The sequence below is a fragment of the Porites lutea genome, chromosome 8 (assembly GCF_958299795.1).
Source record: "Porites lutea chromosome 8, jaPorLute2.1, whole genome shotgun sequence".
Taxonomy (NCBI): domain Eukaryota; kingdom Metazoa; phylum Cnidaria; class Anthozoa; order Scleractinia; family Poritidae; genus Porites; species Porites lutea.
The window spans coordinates 21,479,967-21,499,473 of record NC_133208.1 but is presented as its reverse complement, the minus strand read 5'-3'; the positions used below and the strand labels follow the sequence as shown (position 1 = coordinate 21,499,473).

The 19,507-nt window shown below is 39.2% G+C and overlaps 1 protein-coding gene across 1 annotated transcript in view; it reads left to right on the top strand.

Moving 5' to 3' along the window:
- LOC140945669 (uncharacterized) overlaps positions 1–8,404 on the top strand; it is a 19,125-nt gene extending 10,721 nt beyond the window's left edge. Inside the window, exons 13-19 of the mRNA XM_073394692.1 lie at positions 500–622; positions 1,040–1,162; positions 1,678–1,800; positions 2,316–2,438; positions 2,954–3,076; positions 4,185–4,319; positions 7,417–8,404. Coding sequence (XP_073250793.1) covers positions 500–622; positions 1,040–1,162; positions 1,678–1,800; positions 2,316–2,438; positions 2,954–3,076; positions 4,185–4,319; positions 7,417–7,775 — 1,109 coding nt within the window. The 3' untranslated portion in view covers positions 7,776–8,404. The remainder of the gene's footprint in view (positions 1–499; positions 623–1,039; positions 1,163–1,677; positions 1,801–2,315; positions 2,439–2,953; positions 3,077–4,184; positions 4,320–7,416) is intronic.
- Positions 8,405–19,507: the final 11,103 nt, after the last annotated feature.

Here is a 19,507-nt window from a genome sequence, read left to right as displayed (position 1 = left end):
CTACATTCAAAAAGGTCGATACACAATTACAGCATGTTAGGCAGATGGTTAAACAGATTGCATGAAAAGAAAGAGAGGGTAACACAAATCAGTTTCATTATTAGAAACATAGGAAAACAAGTCGTATACATTTGCATTAAAAAATGTCCATTGACCTAAAAATGGCCGCAAAAGTCTGAAATCGGCGTAATCAACAGAAGAACGAGAAAGCGTTCATACGTTGGAACCACGGGAAAAGTCGCGCTAACCTCCGCCTACTTTTGAACCCGGTTATCTAAACACCTCTTTGCAAATTATTAACGAACATAAGTAGGTACGTTAACTCAGGGCACGCTTACGAGCCTTTTTGCAAGTTCCTTTTTTCAAATTTTTTTTTTTTGCCTTGCCAGTGTACGTCAGTTATCCAACTACACCACAGTATATTCTTTTTAAACAAGCTACATTAACTTTAAAAAAGTCATGTTGTTTGACAAGAAGCCTCTGTGTGCTTACTTTTTAGACTTGGATGAATGTACCACTGGTTCTCATTCCTGTGACGTCAATTCCGTTTGCCAGAATACCGTGGGTTCATACAAATGCTCGTGTAATGCTGGGTACACAGGAGATGGAAAACCTTGCAATGGTATTTGAGATACAGTTTATCCTCCATGTGCGATCACCTCTCCTAAGCGACCCATAAGTCGAAATGGAGCTACACATATCGTAACTTTGAAATTGCACACGATAAATTGTTTTTCAAAAAGTTGACCTGTTAATGTTCGATTTTTGTAAACGACACTATCCCGTAAGCGACTTTAATCTGAAGGTTCTTAAACAAGACGACGAAACCTTTGAAGGTGCAATGTTTGTGTGCAAAAGCTCAACATTGTCGTGTCATTTTGGAAAAAAAGCCGAAAATCATATTTGTTAAAACATCAAAACAACAAACAAACAAGAACAAAAAAAAAATGAATACATCACCTTAGCAACCAGATGTAAATCATCAGGTAGATTAAATATTAGTTATTCTAACCCTTCGTAACTTACAATTCTCATGCAGATATCGACGAGTGTTATACCAACTCTCACAGCTGTGACGTTAATGCGGTTTGCAGCAATACTGTTGGATCGTACGCATGCGCATGTAAAGCAGGATTCACAGGCGATGGAAAAACATGCTCTGGTAAGCTGTGGTGTTGTAAAAAACGCTTCCAAAACGATGTGTGTGCCTCTATTTTCTATATTCGATCTTTACATTTAAACAATGTAGAAAATGATGGACATGTAACCTCAATGGTTTGAAATAATACAGCTGCAATTAAAGTAAAACTAGAAATAAGTATCTCGCAAAATTTCACTAAACTCGGTCTTGCAAAATTGTCAAGCCCAGCCGGTTACAAACTGATTGGAAGACTATAGGCTCTAATCTGTCGTTAGACCTGTGAATCCTTTCTCTCGTGTCTTCTTCTTTGTTTCATTGTCATATTTGATTTTTAAATGCCTTGAATCAACCCCTTATGAGTTTCTGATGTAATTTAATGTCTTTTTCCCTTCGTTTATATGTGAAAAAGGCAAAAATATCGATTACCTATTGTACTTAAGCAGGATTAACGCATAGAGACTTGAGAGTAAATGACCTTATTGATCCAGGGTTTGCTGCATTACTAAACAAGAAGCCTTCCTCACTTTTTTCGCCAGATATCGACGAGTGTTATACCAACTCTCACAGCTGTGACGTTAATGCGGTGTGTAGTAATACTGTTGGATCGTACGCATGCGCATGTAAAGCAGGATTCACAGGCGATGGAAAAACATGCTCTGGTAAGCTGTGGTGTTGTAAAAAACGCTTCCAAAACGATGTGTGTGCCTCTATTTTCTATATTCGATCCTTACATTTAAACAATGTAGAAAATGATGGACATGTAACCTCAATGGTTTGAAATAATACAGCTGCAATTAAAGTAAAACTAGAAATAAGTATCTCGCAAAATTTCACTAAACTCGGTCTTGCAAAATTGTCAAGCCCAGCCGGTTACAAACTGATTGGAAGACTATAGGCTCTAATCTGTCGTTAGACCTGTGAATCCTTTCTCTCGTGTCTTCTTCTTTGTTTCATTGTCATATTTGATTTTTAAATGCCTTGAATCAACCCCTTATGAGTTTCTGATGTAATTTAATGTCTTTTTCCCTTCGTTTATATGTGAAAAAGGCAAAAATATCGATTACCTATTGTACTTAAGCAGGATTAACGCATAGAGACTTGAGAGTAAATGACCTTATTGATCCAGGGTTTGCTGCATTACTAAACAAGAAGCCTTCCTCACTTTTTTCGCCAGATATCGACGAGTGTTATACCAACTCTCACAGCTGTGACGTTAATGCGGTGTGTAGTAATACTGTTGGATCGTACGCATGCGCATGTAAAGCAGGATTCACAGGCGATGGAAAAACATGCTCTGGTAAGCTGTGGTGTTGTAAAAAACGCTTCCAAAACGATGTGTGTGCCTCTATTTTCTATATTCGATCCTTACATTTAAACAATGTAGAAAATGATGGACATGTAACCTCAATGGTTTGAAATAATACAGCTGCAATTAAAGTAAAACTAGAAATAAGTATCTCGCAAAATTTCACTAAACTCGGTCTTGCAAAATTGTCAAGCCCAGCCGGTTACAAACTGATTGGAAGACTATAGGCTCTAATCTGTCGTTAGACCTGTGAATCCTTTCTCTCGTGTCTTCTTCTTTGTTTCATTGTCATATTTGATTTTTAAATGCCTTGAATCAACCCCTTATGAGTTTCTGATGTAATTTAATGTCTTTTTCCCTTCGTTTATATGTAAAAAAGGCAAAAATATCGATTACCTATTGTACTTAAGCAGGATTAACGCATAGAGACTTGAGAGTAAATGACCTTATTGATCCAGGGTTTGCTGCATTACTAAACAAGAAGCCTTCCTCACTTTTTTCGCCAGATATCGACGAGTGTTATACCAACTCTCACAGCTGTGACGTTAATGCGGTGTGTAGTAATACTGTTGGATCGTACGCATGCGCATGTAAAGCAGGATTCACAGGCGATGGAAAAACATGCTCTGGTAAGCTGTGGTGTTGTAAAAAACGCTTCCAAAACGATGTGTGTGCCTCTATTTTCTATATTCGATCCTTACATTTAAACAATGTAGAAAATGATGGACATGTAACCTCAATGGTTTGAAATAATACAGCTGCAATTAAAGTAAAACTAGAAATAAGTATCTCGCAAAATTTCACTAAACTCGGTCTTGCAAAATTGTCAAGCCCAGCCGGTTACAAACTGATTGGAAGACTATAGGCTCTAATCTGTCGTTAGACCTGTGAATCCTTTCTCTCGTGTCTTCTTCTTTGTTTCATTGTCATATTTGATTTTTAAATGCCTTGAATCAACCCCTTATGAGTTTCTGATGTAATTTAATGTCTTTTTCCCTTCGTTTATATGTAAAAAAGGCAAAAATATCGATTACCTATTGTACTTAAGCAGGATTAACGCATAGAGACTTGAGAGTAAATGACCTTATTGATCCAGGGTTTGCTGCATTACTAAACAAGAAGCCTTCCTCACTTTTTTCGCCAGATATCGACGAGTGTTATACCAACTCTCATGGCTGTGACGTTAATGCGGTGTGTAGTAATACTGTTGGATTTTACGCATGCGCATGTAAAGCAGGATTCACAGGAGATGGATTCACATGCACTGGTGAGCCGTTTGAGTACAATTTTGTTTGTTGGATATGTTTGTTTTTTGAGTGAACAGCAGCGACAGCAATACAAAAGTATTTGTGCTCTTCTCGCCTTTTACAGTTAATAAGTTTTGGTTAGGCTGGAATTTATATTAATTTTAGTATTGACTGAATGTAGTAAACAAAAAGAAAAGCGGATCCAAGCAGCAAGTTTATATGATAAGTGCAACGATGGTGATTGTTCAAACCTGCGATCATATTTTTAGGCCTAAAAGTCGATTGGTTCGATACCCTAACCGTAAAACAATGGAAAATAATGATGATAAACAATGATGTGTTATAATTGTTTTTGCGACCAATGAGGAAACACCTTACGAGCAGCTCTTACATTACTGTTTTTTTTTTCTCATTCCGTTTTTCTCGTTCTGTTTTCTCTTAGCAATAAGAAACGTTTTGATAATACATTTTGGCATTCTTCGTGTTGTAGATATTGACGAGTGCGCCAGCGGTACTCACAACTGCCACAGCTCACTTGCTTCATGCACAAACACAGCAGGGTCCTTCAGTTGTTCATGTAACAATCCTTATACTGGAAATGGAAGAACTTGCAATCTAGCATCAGGTAATCAACTCGCCGAATATTACGAAGATGTCCATTTACTAGACTTCTAGTACGCCGGAGTAGGGATCGTCGTTACTTCCGGTAGGATTGTCCTAATACTCATTTCGAACCTACGTGACTAAACCTTCAACTAAACGGATGTTTACCGGTTTCTGGGTAATCGGGTCCGAGTTTTTTTTAATCCGACCCGAATATCAACTCGAACCCGATTTCGTTTAATCGAACACGATAACAAATCGGGTCCGAATTGTAGTCGGGTCCGATATTTCGGATCGGATCCCAAAACTAATCGGGCTCGAATTGTTGTTAAATCGGGCCCGACAAAGTAATCGGACTCGATTTAAACTCATCGGGTTCGACTTGTTTTAAATCGGACCCAATTTCTGAATGTCTTGTCCTGTCAGAGGGAAACTCAATCGGGTCCGATTTCTCGGTAAATCGGACTCGATCGTTGGATAGTCAAAATGGCGCCAGAGGGTAGGTGGAGAACATCTTCAAAGGGCAAAATGGTATATTTTTCAACGGAAAAAGAAACCGAAATGTTTCTTCATAAAAAGAAAGGCGGTAGTTATTATCTCGTCGCTTCTCGTCCCTAGGGAAAAAAACAAAACAAAACAAACGAAAAAAGACAGGTGGTAAGGTAACATAGCCACAGATAATTCTCATGACGGAGAGGCTTCCTATGGGGGTCTTGGGCAACGAAAATGTTTAATGTCCAGTTCCGCCAACCCGAAGACTTTGTGTATGCCTCAGTTACATGGGTTTCCCTACATCCCGGAAAAAACTGCCGCATGAATCTGAAGTTTAGTTATTAGGCTGAGGAATACATGAGTGTATCAGGTTTCACTTACGCTCAGCAAGCTTACCTGAAACTTGATTCACTTAGTTTCCAAACTCATATCAGTAAACGTCAGAATTCGGGGTGAGTTTTTTGGATTCCGCGATTTACGCAAACCCCTTTCATGGCCATCTAGGCCATTCTCCCTAAAACTTCGCGAGTTTCTGCGATACAATAAAAGCATGGGATACTAATAGCTTCGCTAAATTTATGACTGACCTCAATCAATGAAAAAGAAAAAGGGAAAAAGGATTTTGAAACTTAGTTTGGTTTTTAATCAAAGGACAAATTTTGAATTTTATTTATTTACTTTTTGAAGGGGTTGGTGGGGGGCAGGATTTGTGTAATTGTATCCTGGCTCAACTCTGCTTAACGTATATATCGATTTACTTCCCACTAAAGAAGGTGTCTTCTTCATTGATTGTTTGTTCCTTTTGTCAAAAGGGAAAAAATATTCCTTTATTTTTCTCCCATTTCAACAGACGCTTTATCTGATCTAACCGTGAGGAGAAATAGGAAGGGGAAGGGGACTAATGTTCTAGTCCCCAGATTCTCTCGTCCCTCCCCCGCCGCCATAACTTGTGACAACCAAGTGGCAACCTTCAACCAGCTGGTGTGAAATTTTATTTCTAAAATCTGTACTCGCACTCTCTATCTATGCATTAATCCATTTGTCAAGCGGTTGAAACGCCCGGTTTGATATATTAATGGTGGCTTCCTTCAACAAACCTTCACTTTGTTATAGTCCCACGCCTCTTTGGGGTCTGAGTCGAAATTCTGCTGTTGCCGGCATTTTTTCGCGAAAATCTCTCGGCTACCTATAGTACGCATTAGTGCCTTGCGTCAACCAGAGTTTCATAAAAATCGCAAAGACCCAATGCGAGAAATTCATTGGTTTCCAAATTAAGGTCATAATTTATGTGAAAATGATAAGCAAACTTTACACCATTATATCTAATAAAATATGAGATTTATCCCTTTATTTTGGGGATCTTTATAACAGATGAGTCCTTGCAAGTCAGGAAAAAGTTTTAGGGCGTTATAAATGCACACGATTTCGAGCAATGCAAACATATAGAAATTAAAAATTAAGCTATTTGTTGACATTTGTAAGAGTCCTTCTCGCGAAAAAAGCATTTTCTTAAAAACTCGTAGTTTTTTTTCCTTTAACTTTTTTCAGGACCACAATTTAACTACCCGGATTCTGAATTTCATGGTCATTGAAAAACTGTGACATTATCTTCTATAAGCCCAAAGTTGAGTAAAATAGTAGTATGAGAGATTTCTTTGGGTTTAAGTAGCAGAATCGCGTGATATCAGGTTTGATTTTAAGTCAGTCTTTCTTTCCTTGTTTGACCCTTGTACTATATAAAGCCATTTAATATTTCTTTCTCCCTCCCACTACACAAGTTTCACTTCGTTTGGCTTTTCGCCGCAGTCATTGTTCCTACCCTTCTTCCACTTTGTTGGCCTTAGTCTTTATATCAATACAACATGTGTCTTGGGACGTTTTTTCGGAGAGCCCGGTTAATACGGCCATCCGGATATCGATTATAAGGACATCATGGCATGTCCCCTAAATGTCCGTATTCACCTGGTTCTACAGGAGTTTCGTTTTGAAAAGTAAAATGTGTTTTACCCATTCTTTTTTCCAAGCTTTTGTTAAAGTAAAAATCAAATTGACGCCAGGTCATAACATTGTCAAATTTTCTAGTAGATTCACTCGCCTGGGGTTCGTGCTCGTGGATCCACAACACTTAAACAATGCTATGATGCGATTTTATGATCAATAAGAGGACAGGCGATAAAGAAACTAGCGTCAATATGATGAATTGAACCAGTTTTAGCACATAAAATTATTATTCAACGTACTATTTCCCTACTTCATGGTATGTAGCAGAGATCACTCTTCCATTTGCAGGTGCAGATCGAGGCAGCTTAAGAATGCCTACAGATACATTTGTCTCCCTTTCCTATGTTATTGCTTAACCTCGGTCTGTATGTCTACCAGTGTGTGAAAGTCAGTAACCAATCGTCAATTACTCGTATGCAGACAGAGATCGCGACAGTGGGGCAGGTGCTAGGGGATCTTAGAGGACGTGAAAATTACCGTTATTGAACCTGTTTATGTACAGTAGATAAAACTTTAAGGAACCAGTTAAACTACAAAAAATATTAAAATATCTAATAATTTTCCAGCTTTTTAAAAGTTAAATTAATTCTTATAATTACTATTATTTTATTTTTTTTCTATACCAGAATGTCAGAATTACGGAAGTCTTAACAGCGGTGACAGAAAGATTACGTACACTTCAAGCAGCTATTATTGTGACAATAGAATCGGACGTGGTTGGTTTCGTTTTGAGGGTTCCGCCGGTACAAGAATGCCAACTTCATGTCCACCGTATTACAGATGTAACACTGCTGCAACCGGCTGGTTGAATGGTGGACACCCCACAGCAGCAGACGGTCAGGTCAGCAGGACGGTGTGTTTTCACTGGACATCAAGCTGCTGTGAATGGTCAATAAACATCAAAGTGAGAAATTGTGGTTCATATTATGTGTACTATCTTAGTGGTACACCTTATTGTGATCTCCGTTACTGTGGCACTAACTAAAAACAAGGTGTAAGTAAAGTAATACATATTCTATCATTTCAATTAAATAGGCTTCATTGTTGTAAAGAATTGAAAGAAAAAAAAAAAGAAGAAAAAAGGTATACTACACTTAACTTCCATATCTGAATTTCTAAAACTTAAGCAAAGGGAGAAAAAAAAACTATATAGCACTATATATATAACACAATATAGCACTATACAGAACAACGTACTACTCGCGTTAGCAAGCAAGAACAGTTTTCTTTAAACTTAAAATGAACATAAATTTTCTGTTAAGTTGTTTTGAAGATCAAGTAAAAAATACAATAACAGTAATAGAACTTACCAGGAAGTCAAACTAGGTAAAATAATACATTCAATTAGCAATGCAGGTTTCTGTGTTACTTGTCACGGTGATCAGAAATATACACTGAGTCCAAGAAAGCCATGCATTTGCTAAATAAACTACGATGGACAGATGTTTTAACTTAGAAGATGTGCCTGGAAGAACGGGGGTATGAATCTACTTACTTGTTTTAATGTAGGCATAGGCATACATTCTGTAAAATCGGAAACGAAATACAAAAAGACTATAGGAACAGTCAACTCTTGTCTTGCGCACACGCTGGCAATACGAACAGCAGCTTAATCCCCTTCTACTACAGACTGCTAACCAGGACACTGGCAGGGGACCGCTCTATGTTGAGGTAATTTTTGGATTAGGGTTAAATTTTCTTTGAGAAATAAACGTACAGTTTATAGTGAAACACCTGTCAAAGGCGTTTGTTTTTATTGAGTAAGACAATAGGCTATTTGCACATTAGCGTCATTTTGCTCACTACCAGAATCTTCTAAACCCCGGTGGAGTTTTACTGTGTGAGTCAAGTGTGCAAGTTGCGTCAAATGTCAATCGTATACTTGCGCGTGAAAAACGCAACGACGACTCGACGACTCTAGAAAGAAAATTGACATTAACTAGGAACCGAAGACAAATTTTTTTTACCCTGGCGAGATTTAAACAGGCTGTCATGTAGCCTGCCTTGCCGGCCGTATTGTCTCGGTGAGCGATTAAAGTCTTGCCGGCGGAGCCGTGATCCAAAAAAGGGCAGTGGGGACGAGGCACAAAAAAATACCGCCAGATACGCGGGTTAGCTGTCATGCTAAGAAGAGGGTCCCCAGAAGGTTTCAAGGGATACGGGATTTCCCTTATTTGAAGCTCAGGATTCGGGATTTTAAAGCAAAATTAGAGCGAGATTCGGGATTAATGGTATACGCGGGACGGAGTTGGGGCTGGGTTGCCAAAAAACCCTCGGGATTACGGGATTGAAGAACCCTTTTGGGGACCCTTTAAGAATGACAGCCTGCTTCAGTCTCTGGATCTCCATTACAGATCCCTCGTCGTTATGCGTTTTGGGAAGCTTCATCTTGACTCAAATTTTATTTGGCCACTTTCTAATACTCCTGCCGTATAAAGGCACCGAGCTTGTTCACACGTACAGCTGTTATACAGTTGGATTTTAGTCGACTCGCTGTGTTATTACTAAATACCCTTTAGACCTTTCCCGGCCTTACCTTATTATTGTCTCTCCGAGAACCATCGTCATTGCTAATAACGCTGCCCAAATAAATAAAGTCATCAATGAATTCCAGTTTCGCCGAGCATCTTTGGTGAGAGCATCACCTTATCGCCCCATATAAGGGAATTCAAGGCAGTCCCGGATTCTGGATTCCACGCCGTGGATTCCGGATTCCAAAGCCCAGGATCCCGAATTCCTCCATCAAAATTTCCAAGATTCCAGATTCAACAGGCAAAACAATTTCCGGGATTCCGGATTTGGATTCCCTTGCATGGCGCGAGCCTTGGGCTTCAGGCAAATCCATTTACTGTCTCTTTCCTCTTAAAGATCGAGGACGATTACTCGAGAGTATAGCCAAATCATCAGCACTTCAAGATGGGTAAAGAAGGTCGAACTGTATACCTCTATATATGTTGACCTGTATCTCTCAGGATGGCAATAACCTATTAACACTAGAGACAGAGGATTCAACCATTCAACCTGCCTTACTTGCCTTACTTCTACTCCGGAGTTAACAGCAAATGACTCTAAGAGCGTATTGTGAAGAAAGATTTCGGATTACAGTTAGCCTGGGACCAGGCTCCGCATTGGGGAAAAAGGCAAAAAACGGGGTCAAATAAGAAAAATATTGGCGAGCGGAGCAAGCCGAGCGCGATTTTTTTTTTCGCCAACGCCGATTTTTTCCCCTTTTCCCCACAATGCGGAGCCTGGTCCCACGCTAGATTACAGTCAAACCGAGAAAACCATGAACACCAGAAATATTTCTGGAATGTTACTGTGTTGCGAGAAAAAAACCAATCAGGCCCGGGTTGCTCGAAGCATGGTTAGTGCTAACCAGCGTTAAATACCATGGAAACCTATACATTTTGATACCTCTTAACCAACGGTTAGCGCTAACCAGGCTTCGAGCAGCCGGCCCCAGGAGTGAGAAAACTAAACGGCAAGCAAGAACGTTAATTACAGTTTGCGGTTTTGTGGCTAGTTCGCGTGTCCTGATCTTTGCTGTAATTAGTCATAACACAATAAACATTCCTGAAATTATTTCAAGTGTTCACAATGATCCCGGTCCCTCTGTAAAAGTGATCATAGAAAAGGCCTATGTCACATGCACAAATTGAATATGTGATCGGCGCAGCCTCTTCCTCCGTGGAAACCTGCCTTTTCTTCTCTTCGTCTGCTCTAAATCGCTTTTTTAATTTTTGATTCGCCCCAGTAAGACCCTACAGACACTTACAGATTATCTTACATTGGATCAAAAATGTGTTCCCTCTCACAGTTGGGTGGGAATTCTAGTCATATGAAATGTGTAGATCCGAGCTGATACAACAACAACAATACGAAATGAAAATCCGCAGGATGCAATGCTGAATTCATTGCATTTGCTATTATTCTGGGAAGTGCATGAATCAAGGCATTTGGAAAAGGAAACAACAGTCGAACAAAATAACACGGGTTAATTAGAGGCAGGATGTGGATTGCCAAGTGAAGCCCGACACTCAAAAAATACTTCAGGGTTGAACCCCTGCTTCCCAAATAAATGAGGCCAAATAAGAGAGAGGGGGAGAAAGAGACCATTCAAAAGCAGACTTAATGAAGTGTGTTCATGTCAGTTTAAACGTTTTACATTTTTAGGCCGCTATAATGTGATTTGAAAAAAGGGTTTAAAGGTTTGAAAAAGGTTAAGGCTTGTTTATGGTGAAAAGTGCACTTAACGCATCCAGCTAGTTTACAGGCACTCACTCAAATACTTAGAAACAAATAATTCAAATACTATATGCTTTACTTCTGATGCGGATTACTTCTCTGTGCTTTACTTATCCCTTTAAGAGAACACAAAGGAAATATTTTTATCAAGAAAGGAAACATTACTTTTTAGTTAAAGCAAGATGTCGAGAGAGCAACACGTTCTGCTTGTCCAGGTGCGCTATTTCTATGGACGCTACAGTGTATATGCTTCTTGCTCAAGGAAGTCTAGGTATACCTACCTTTTAAGATTAATATGTGCTTACGCACTGCTCTTAACCAACACATTTTTCTACGCTGAATTGCAAGTGTCGTTGTAAGGAAAAAAGAAGGATATCGGGTGGGGTGCATGTGGAAGAACCTACTTTAAAAGGACATTACGCTCCCCGGTTTAACAGTATGCATATTGAATCCACCAAAGATCAGATATGGTTCAGAGGTAACGCTTCCCAAATATATAAAAGGTCCTCAGTGGAATCCAGTTCCGTTTCGTCTAGGGTGAAAGCATCGCCTTAGTCTTTATCTTGTTGCTGGGGATCAAACATAAGAGGAATTCCTTTGTGGGCAAGGGCAAACGGAGAGGTGGAGCGACAAAACAAGTCTACACGCATGAGAACCGATCGAGCCAAGCTGCAGGCTTGTTAAGAATATGTTAAGAGACTAGTTGATTTTGATATAAGGACTTTTCTAAGTTTTTGACCAAGAGAAATTTTGTTGAGAAGAAACTATTCGTTGAAATCTTCAAACAGTTTTATTAACTCTCCTTACGGGATTGTTACAGTTCTAGCTCAGAGTTTTATTTGTTTCATCCTCTATTGCTTCATTTCAAAAAAGGGGGAGATGTAGTGATCGTATATTGGGTTTCCTGTACCTGTGCTTATAAGGCATTGTGGAAAGTGTGTGAATATATGGCGGACCGAAAATGTGCGTTATTTTTTCTGAGGCGTAATCCGTAATCATCGAGGACCAGTCTGGCGTGCAGTCACTACGCCCCTTTATTTAACAACGCTGACAGAAAGGTTACGTACACTTCTTACCACGGTTATTGTGATAGTGGAATTGGACCTGGATGGTTTCGTTTTGAGGGCTCAGCAGGCAGAAGAATACCACCTTTATGTCAACCAACTAACAGATGTGGGACTCACTTCAAAAACTGGATAAATGGTGGACACCCCTCAGTAGCAGATGGTCAGGTCAGCAGGACGGTATGTTTCCACTGAACTGCAGGTCACTTTTTGAATTTTCAACAAACATCAAAGTGAGAAATTGTGGTTCTTATTATGTGTACTATCTTAATGGCATACCTACTTGTTATGGCCGTTATTTTGGAACAAGGCGCAAAGAGAGTATTACATGTTCACTTTAGTTTCACTCAAAGTGGCTTTTTTCTCTTCTTGTATTAAAAATAAAAGAATGGAGAACAAAATTAAGATAAGATAACTTATAGTCCTGTTTAAAAGTTTTATAAGGTGTGTTGCAAATCAATATGAGGATAAATATTCCTACTCTTAGGCTGCTTTAAAATAATCGAAATTAAGCAAACAGTAGTAATGGAACTTACTAGGAAGTCAACAATGCCTTTGATTTACAGATCAATTAGGATGGACAACAATGACATACCGTTAAGAAATGGACAGGGAGAAAAATGTTCATTTGTTAACTTAAAATTTCATGTTGATCGCTATAAGGGCATTGACACAGCTCACACTCTTATTGTGAATAAATTAAATCAGGACATAAATTAAGACATTTTGGCCAACGATAATTTTCTTAGTGAAATGACTGTACTACAACCTAGTTTACGCTTTACAGCTGCTAGGTAATTAACTAACAAAACCTCAAAATATTGAAATACTGATCAGCAACAGGCAAACGGTCACTTATATTGTATGACGCACTGTTAAACAAATTAGGTGTTAAACGGTTACTGTAGTACAGCTGGCATGCTCCAAACGACAAAATCGAGCGAACAACAACAGAAGAGTTACCAAGAACAGCATAATGGAGGGCAGTATTGCCATCTTTGTCTTGAACATCCAAGCTAGCTCCCTGTTCAACAAGAAAGTTTACTATTTCTATGTGACCATATTCGCTTGCTATCATTAGGGGGGTGCAGCCACACCTGTCTTGAAAATCTTTTGTAGCTCCATGTTCAATAAGATAGGCTACTATATCAGCATGACCAGTCTTGCATACTTTCATAAGTGGAGTGTGGCCATCTTTGTCCTGAAGGTCTATGTTTGCCCCATGCTCAACAAGAAAGGCAACCATTTCAACATGATTATTTTCACTTGCTCTCATCAGAGGGGTGCAACTTGAAAATCAAGGTTGGCACCATGTTCAACAAGAGAAGTTGCTACTTTAACATGTCCGTTTTCGCTTGCTGACATCAAGGCGCATGCGTTAACTGCAGCTCCATTTTCAAGCAAACAACTCACAACATCAGCATGTCCGAGTGCTGCAGAAATACCCAGGGGAGTGAATCCTTCGAAAATTAAGCCATCTTTGCATCTGCTTTCCACGTTTGGTTTGTGCTTTAGAAGAACTTTCACAAAATCAAGATCTCCATTTATAACAGCAACTATTAATGGTATGGATTTGATTGAGTCACCTTTAAAACGACTGGGTTTTAAAACATGAACTGTTTCTGTTTCTAACGCGGAATTTATTTCGCTCGCGTTCATTTGTTGAAGGATCTCGCCAAGGAAAACAGCATCTCCAGACTCAAAAGCGTCATGCACTCTTTCTACTGGATCATCGTTCAATAACCGAGCAGACAGCCCCTCTGCGGCCATGTTAATGTTGATCAGCTGTGTTGATCCTGGATGATCGACGGACAAATTTCAAGCACTTCAGCTACCCCAAATTTTGTAACTTCATCCCTGTCATCCCCGAAAGAAAAGACGGATAAACAATGAATTGTTTTCTTTAGGAATCTATCAACCGTTTAACAGGTAGATTAAAAAACCCTGCTTGTGCGTTCAGGAACCACTACAAGGGAAACTGCAGTAAAAAAGCGGAAACACGCAAATACATGCGCGGAAGCGGACGTTACGCTGACGTATTTCCGGTTAAAGAACACAGACCACGCAGACTGCAGACTGCAGACCGTGAACAGACCGTGCAGAGTGTGCAGACTAAGTGTTATTTTCATTTACTTGTACCTTAATTTTTCTCGTTGGACATTGATTGAAGTAATAAATACTAGTTTCCCGCTTCTTCTCGTTACACCTCCGTGCATCATATATGTAACTCAGGGAAGAGGGGTTTGGCCTGGGTTGTCAATCGTTCCTGTTTCTTGGTTTGCAACCACATGACAAGGCCACCATGTTGGGGGGTCAATTCTCGAAGAATTTACATGAATCCCAGAGGAGAGAAATGATTTTGTTCTTCTTAAAGTCTTAAAGTCTTTATTGAATATACAAGTAAAAATACATACCTATATTTACATGTTTAAAATTATTAGTTAGAAATTTAAAAAGTAAAAGTATATTTACAGTCTATTAATAAAACTAGCTTTAAAACGTTCCGGGTTCAAGGAAGCAGGCTTGTTTGAGTTCTCAGACGTTTTAAAGATTCTTTAACTTTGGGCAACAAATTATAAAGCGGATGAGTAGGTAGGCAACTAATCCTCTTGGAGATTGACCTGTCTGTTTTTTCAAGCAAATCATATATATCTATAGCATAGGATATAAAACGGCGTTTATGACATCTACGAAGGAACTGCTGCACAGTATTAAGTTCAGGCACGGAGGCTGCATACACCGGTAAACCATACGAAATTTACGTAAAAGTAAAGACTGAAACAAATGATCAATTTCCACTTGGTTATATCCTTCCTTCCTTAACCTCCTTAACCTCCTTAACACATAGAGGCACTTATTCGCTTCGAAGGGTTTTCGTTTAATGTGTTCTGTAAATCTGCCATTGGCCTGGAAAGTCACTCCGAGTAGCACTAGAAATTCGGCCTGCTCTATATTACCGGCAATAGGACTAGGATTTGCTTGTCCTTTCTTCTTCAAAACTAGTTCTTTACACTTGGATAGATTGCAAGGCATATAGTTAGTACTTGACCAGCTAAGGTATTGCGAAATTACATCACTAGCACAATCAGTGACCTCTCTTTAACCGGAAATACGTCAGCGTAACGTCCGCTTCCGCGCATGTATTTGCATGTTTCCGCTTATCTTGACCACCAACATGGCCACCGTGACGTCACCTGCAAACCAGCCGAAGAATTTACATAGCTTGGTTACCAGAGGAGAAAAATGCTTTTGTTCTTGACCACTAACATGGCCGCTGTGACGTCACGTGCAGAGCTTGGCCATCGTGACGTCACGAGCAATTCTTGCGTGAAGTTTAGGTTTTCGTCGGGGAAAATTGTTTTGATGCTGTTGACAGAGAAAATCCGTATCAAAACAATAAAAAAGCTCAAGGAAGATGGCTATCAATGTATATTGCCTCTGAAATTGGCATTATTCTCTAGAAAATAACATTTCCACTTTCATGAAACAAGCATTTCTTGTGATGGATCGTTGCAAACGTGATGAGATAGTGACAGCCTGCGCATCTCCCGTGACGGATATCAAAAGAATGCAAAACAGTTGAAAAACGATAGAAACACATGAAATCTAAATGGCTTGGGTCTTTAAGCATAAGAAATGAAACGTTTCGTAAAGTAACACAAATGATCCTCACTCTTAAGTTAGTGTAAGTTACCACCCACTTAGTCCAAATAATACAAACACCCCATACTAAGAGCAGTTTCTCCTTTTTGCCACGCGCGTGACTGAAGGCGCGAGGCGGGAGAGGCCACTGGACAGATCAGAAGAGAAAGAGAAACTGCTCGCAGTCTGTAAGAACTCTGGAGATCTCATTTAAAGCACAAAGTATTTATGTGGTATTCACAGAAGAAAATTGAAAGTAGCTCCATTCTCGGTTGCTGCTGTATGATTGTAAGCCATAGTGTGTAATGCTGTATTTATTTTATGGGCTTGCATTTGCTTTAAAATGTTCCGAAGTTTGTCTACATCTCCAGTCTGAGAAGCTTCGAAGACTTGTGTAACGCCAGGGTTTAGGGAATATGAACAGAGACGTACCGCGTTACGCTGCAATTTCCAATTTTCTTGGCTTAGTCTTCGAATCACACGCTCGTGAAATAAACTACTGCTCCAATAACTTGATGTAAACGCTTTCTCATGACCGTTTTGTTCCCCACGAAACCTAATATTCTGGCTGTGGTCGAATTAGCCGGTTTTACGTCACATTTTCGTGTTCTGAGCCTTATTAGAATATTAATGGGCATAACTGATGATACGATGATACGATTTATATAAGTAACAGCTGCGCAGTTTCACGCCTTACAGCAATAGACCTATTTAGCTTGTATGTTTCTTTTCCTCTTTCAAACCACGTGATAGTATTCCAGAAAACTGTTTCTTTCAAATTTCGTCTTATCCACGTGCATACATAATTGATGAATTTTCTAGAGAACATTACATGGTCTGAATTGGGAAAACAAAACATACAAACTAAAAAAGTCTACCTTATTAGAGGAAATTAACGCGAATCGTTAAAATTCGCGTTAATTTAAGTCGCGTTAATTAAGTGCAGCGTTAATTTCCGCGCTCTTAATTTCCAATATTTTAACCCCCAATTTTGGAACCTGTCCAGACATTCTTTACACCTAAAAAACATTAACTACAAGCTTTCCTTCTTTCCATTTACCCTTTATTTTTCATCTCTCACAAAAGCTAAGGCAAAGGTTTACAATATTTCGAATTCATCTTCATCGTTGTCGCTGTCAGAAGTGATGTCAGCTCAGTTTTGTTCAGTTTTGAATTTTTTTACATCCAGTGTTGAAATAAATTTGTTCCAGTTGTCACCACCAACTGTGTCTTAATCGCGTTATTTTCCTTTATTATGAAATTCTACCTACTCTTTCGCGTTAATTTTCTTTATTCGAGAGTCGTTTTCCATTAAATTCGGGTTAATTTCCAATACCTTAATTTTATGGAGCGTTCATTTCCTATAATAAGGTATTCCAAAAGGCTTTTTGTTGCTGTCAATAAAATAGCTTACGAAAATGGGCGCAAAATTCGGCTATTCGGAGGAAGGGTAGGATAGGAACCTGGGAACGAGGTTGCTGTATTCGCAGGCCATCGATAACAATCGATAACGAACGAAAGGGAAGGGGAGGTAATTTGGTCGCGAGACTGCGCGCAAAGAATAGTAAAAGGGGATTCTTAATGGCAAATACAAAATACGATCGACCTTAAGGAGGTTTTGTGAGCCCGCGAGACAGCAACCCCCCACACACCTTTGTTTTCACTAAAACCGCTGGACACAAAACGTCCCTTGGGTCGATGATGCATTGCAGGGCTGTCAACCCCCCACTTCTTCAAATATTGAGAATTGATAGGGAAGGGGTGACAGATGACGTCATAACGCATGGTACATGACGTCATTTGTGCAAAACATACTCGTTGGCTCCGATCGTCACAAATTTGTGATGACACAAAATAGTCAGGTGGCTAAAGGCTCAGATCTATACAGAGTGGACAAAAGCACCAAACTTTGCATGGTTGTAGCTTAGGGCATGTTAGTCAATATTAGGATCGGTGCTCACAACTACCTCTTCAGGATTTGCAGCAACAGCTCGCTGAAGTTCTTCAACAACCTTCCATGATGGGTGCCCTGTGCTAAAAATTGCAATCACTTGTTTTTTGCCATTTTTTGATGAAAATCACATGAAAAGGGAAGTAGATGGAAAACGAAAGTGTATTAATGCTATTGTTATTGAAACCAATGACTAAAACAAGTCAACTTAACGATACAGCAATTATGATGTACCATGGTGGGTATCCTGTGCTAAAAATATGAATTCCTTGATTTTTGCAATTTTTTTGATGAAAATCACATGAAAGACAAGAAAATAAAAGAAGAAATTGTATTATTATTGAAACCAATGATAAAAACAAGTCAACTAAATGGAAAATCCAAGGAAGATGTTTTCAGACGCGTACTTAGTCCCAAATAGCCTTTCAAGATGGCGGCTTGAAGGTGTCTTTTCATGGACTGTAAGTATCTGCTAGAAGAAATTGCCGTTTTTTAGGGGAAATTGTGCACAATTTGAATCACGACAGGTTTAAGTGAAGTTTTCAGCTCTTCTTGGTGATAAATTTGTTATCGAAAGCCACATTTTCGCTTCATGTTTTGTGCCGATTATGAATGACTATACTGAGTTTATTAACTTACTGGTTAGTTGAAGGTTTCTGAAGCTGAGATGTTTTCTACACACCAGGGTGGATATTAACTGGGATCGTTGTTATATTTGCCAAGAATCAACAAAAGAAGATTTGAGAAGCCCACTGGTTTAACGGTACAAGCATTAATTTATAGAACGCTCCTTGAAAATGTACTAAAAAGGCTGACGTGCGAAATAGGCATACATGTCAGAGAAACGCAAGAAGAAAAGTGGAGCAGCTTGGAAGGCCGAGGAAGACGAGAAATTAAATAAATCAAGAGCATTTGTTGAACTCACTGAGTACACAGCGAATGCAGTGGACAATGATACACATTTCTTTATACTTGCCGAACTTCATATTAAGCTGTATTCGTTACAAACAAAGGCACACACTTTGCAGTCCCACTATAGTGTCAGCCTTACAGGCTCGTTTGGTGCCACAATCTCCAACTTGCTGTTTCTGATATGCTTCAACACGCTTTTTTCTCTGTTCTAGTTTGCTTTTTCTAACTTGGACGTAAGGTGACAGGTTTGATGCCATTTTGCACTTCAGTAACCTGTTTACTACTGTAGTGATTTCAATATGAAACATAATTGCAACAAGACGGCACAGTCCTCTTTCTTGAATTCTAGTAAATTGTCAAGGAACGTTCTATAAATAATTGTTCCGTTAAATTAATGGGTTTCTCAGATCCTCTCTTTTCGATTCTCTCCCTAGGTAAATATGACAACGATCCCAACTGATTTCCATCTTAGTGTGTAGAAACGAGTTTAAACTCAATCATAAGACTGAAATCATGCTTATCTTGTCGATGTACCGTCCACCCTTTAGCGACGTCATTATGGGTAATGCAAGGCTAAGAACCACCACCAACAAAGCCTGGGAGTAGTATTTGATGACAACGTGCTGTTTGACCCACGTCTCAGCATTCTTTTGCAGATTATCGTTTCACCAACTCAGGAACTTATCAAAGATAAGATTGTGCCTCACACAGGAGTCTAGCGAAATTGCAGTGCATGCTTTTATTACATCTAAAACGGACTATTAATTGCAATTCCTTGCTCTATGGTTGTAAAAAAATGCACTTGAAGGAACTTTTAATAATATGTTCAGAACACTGCCCCCAGGATCGTTACTCGGACTCGTAAATTTTGCGAACACATCATTTATTTGACCTTCACTGGCT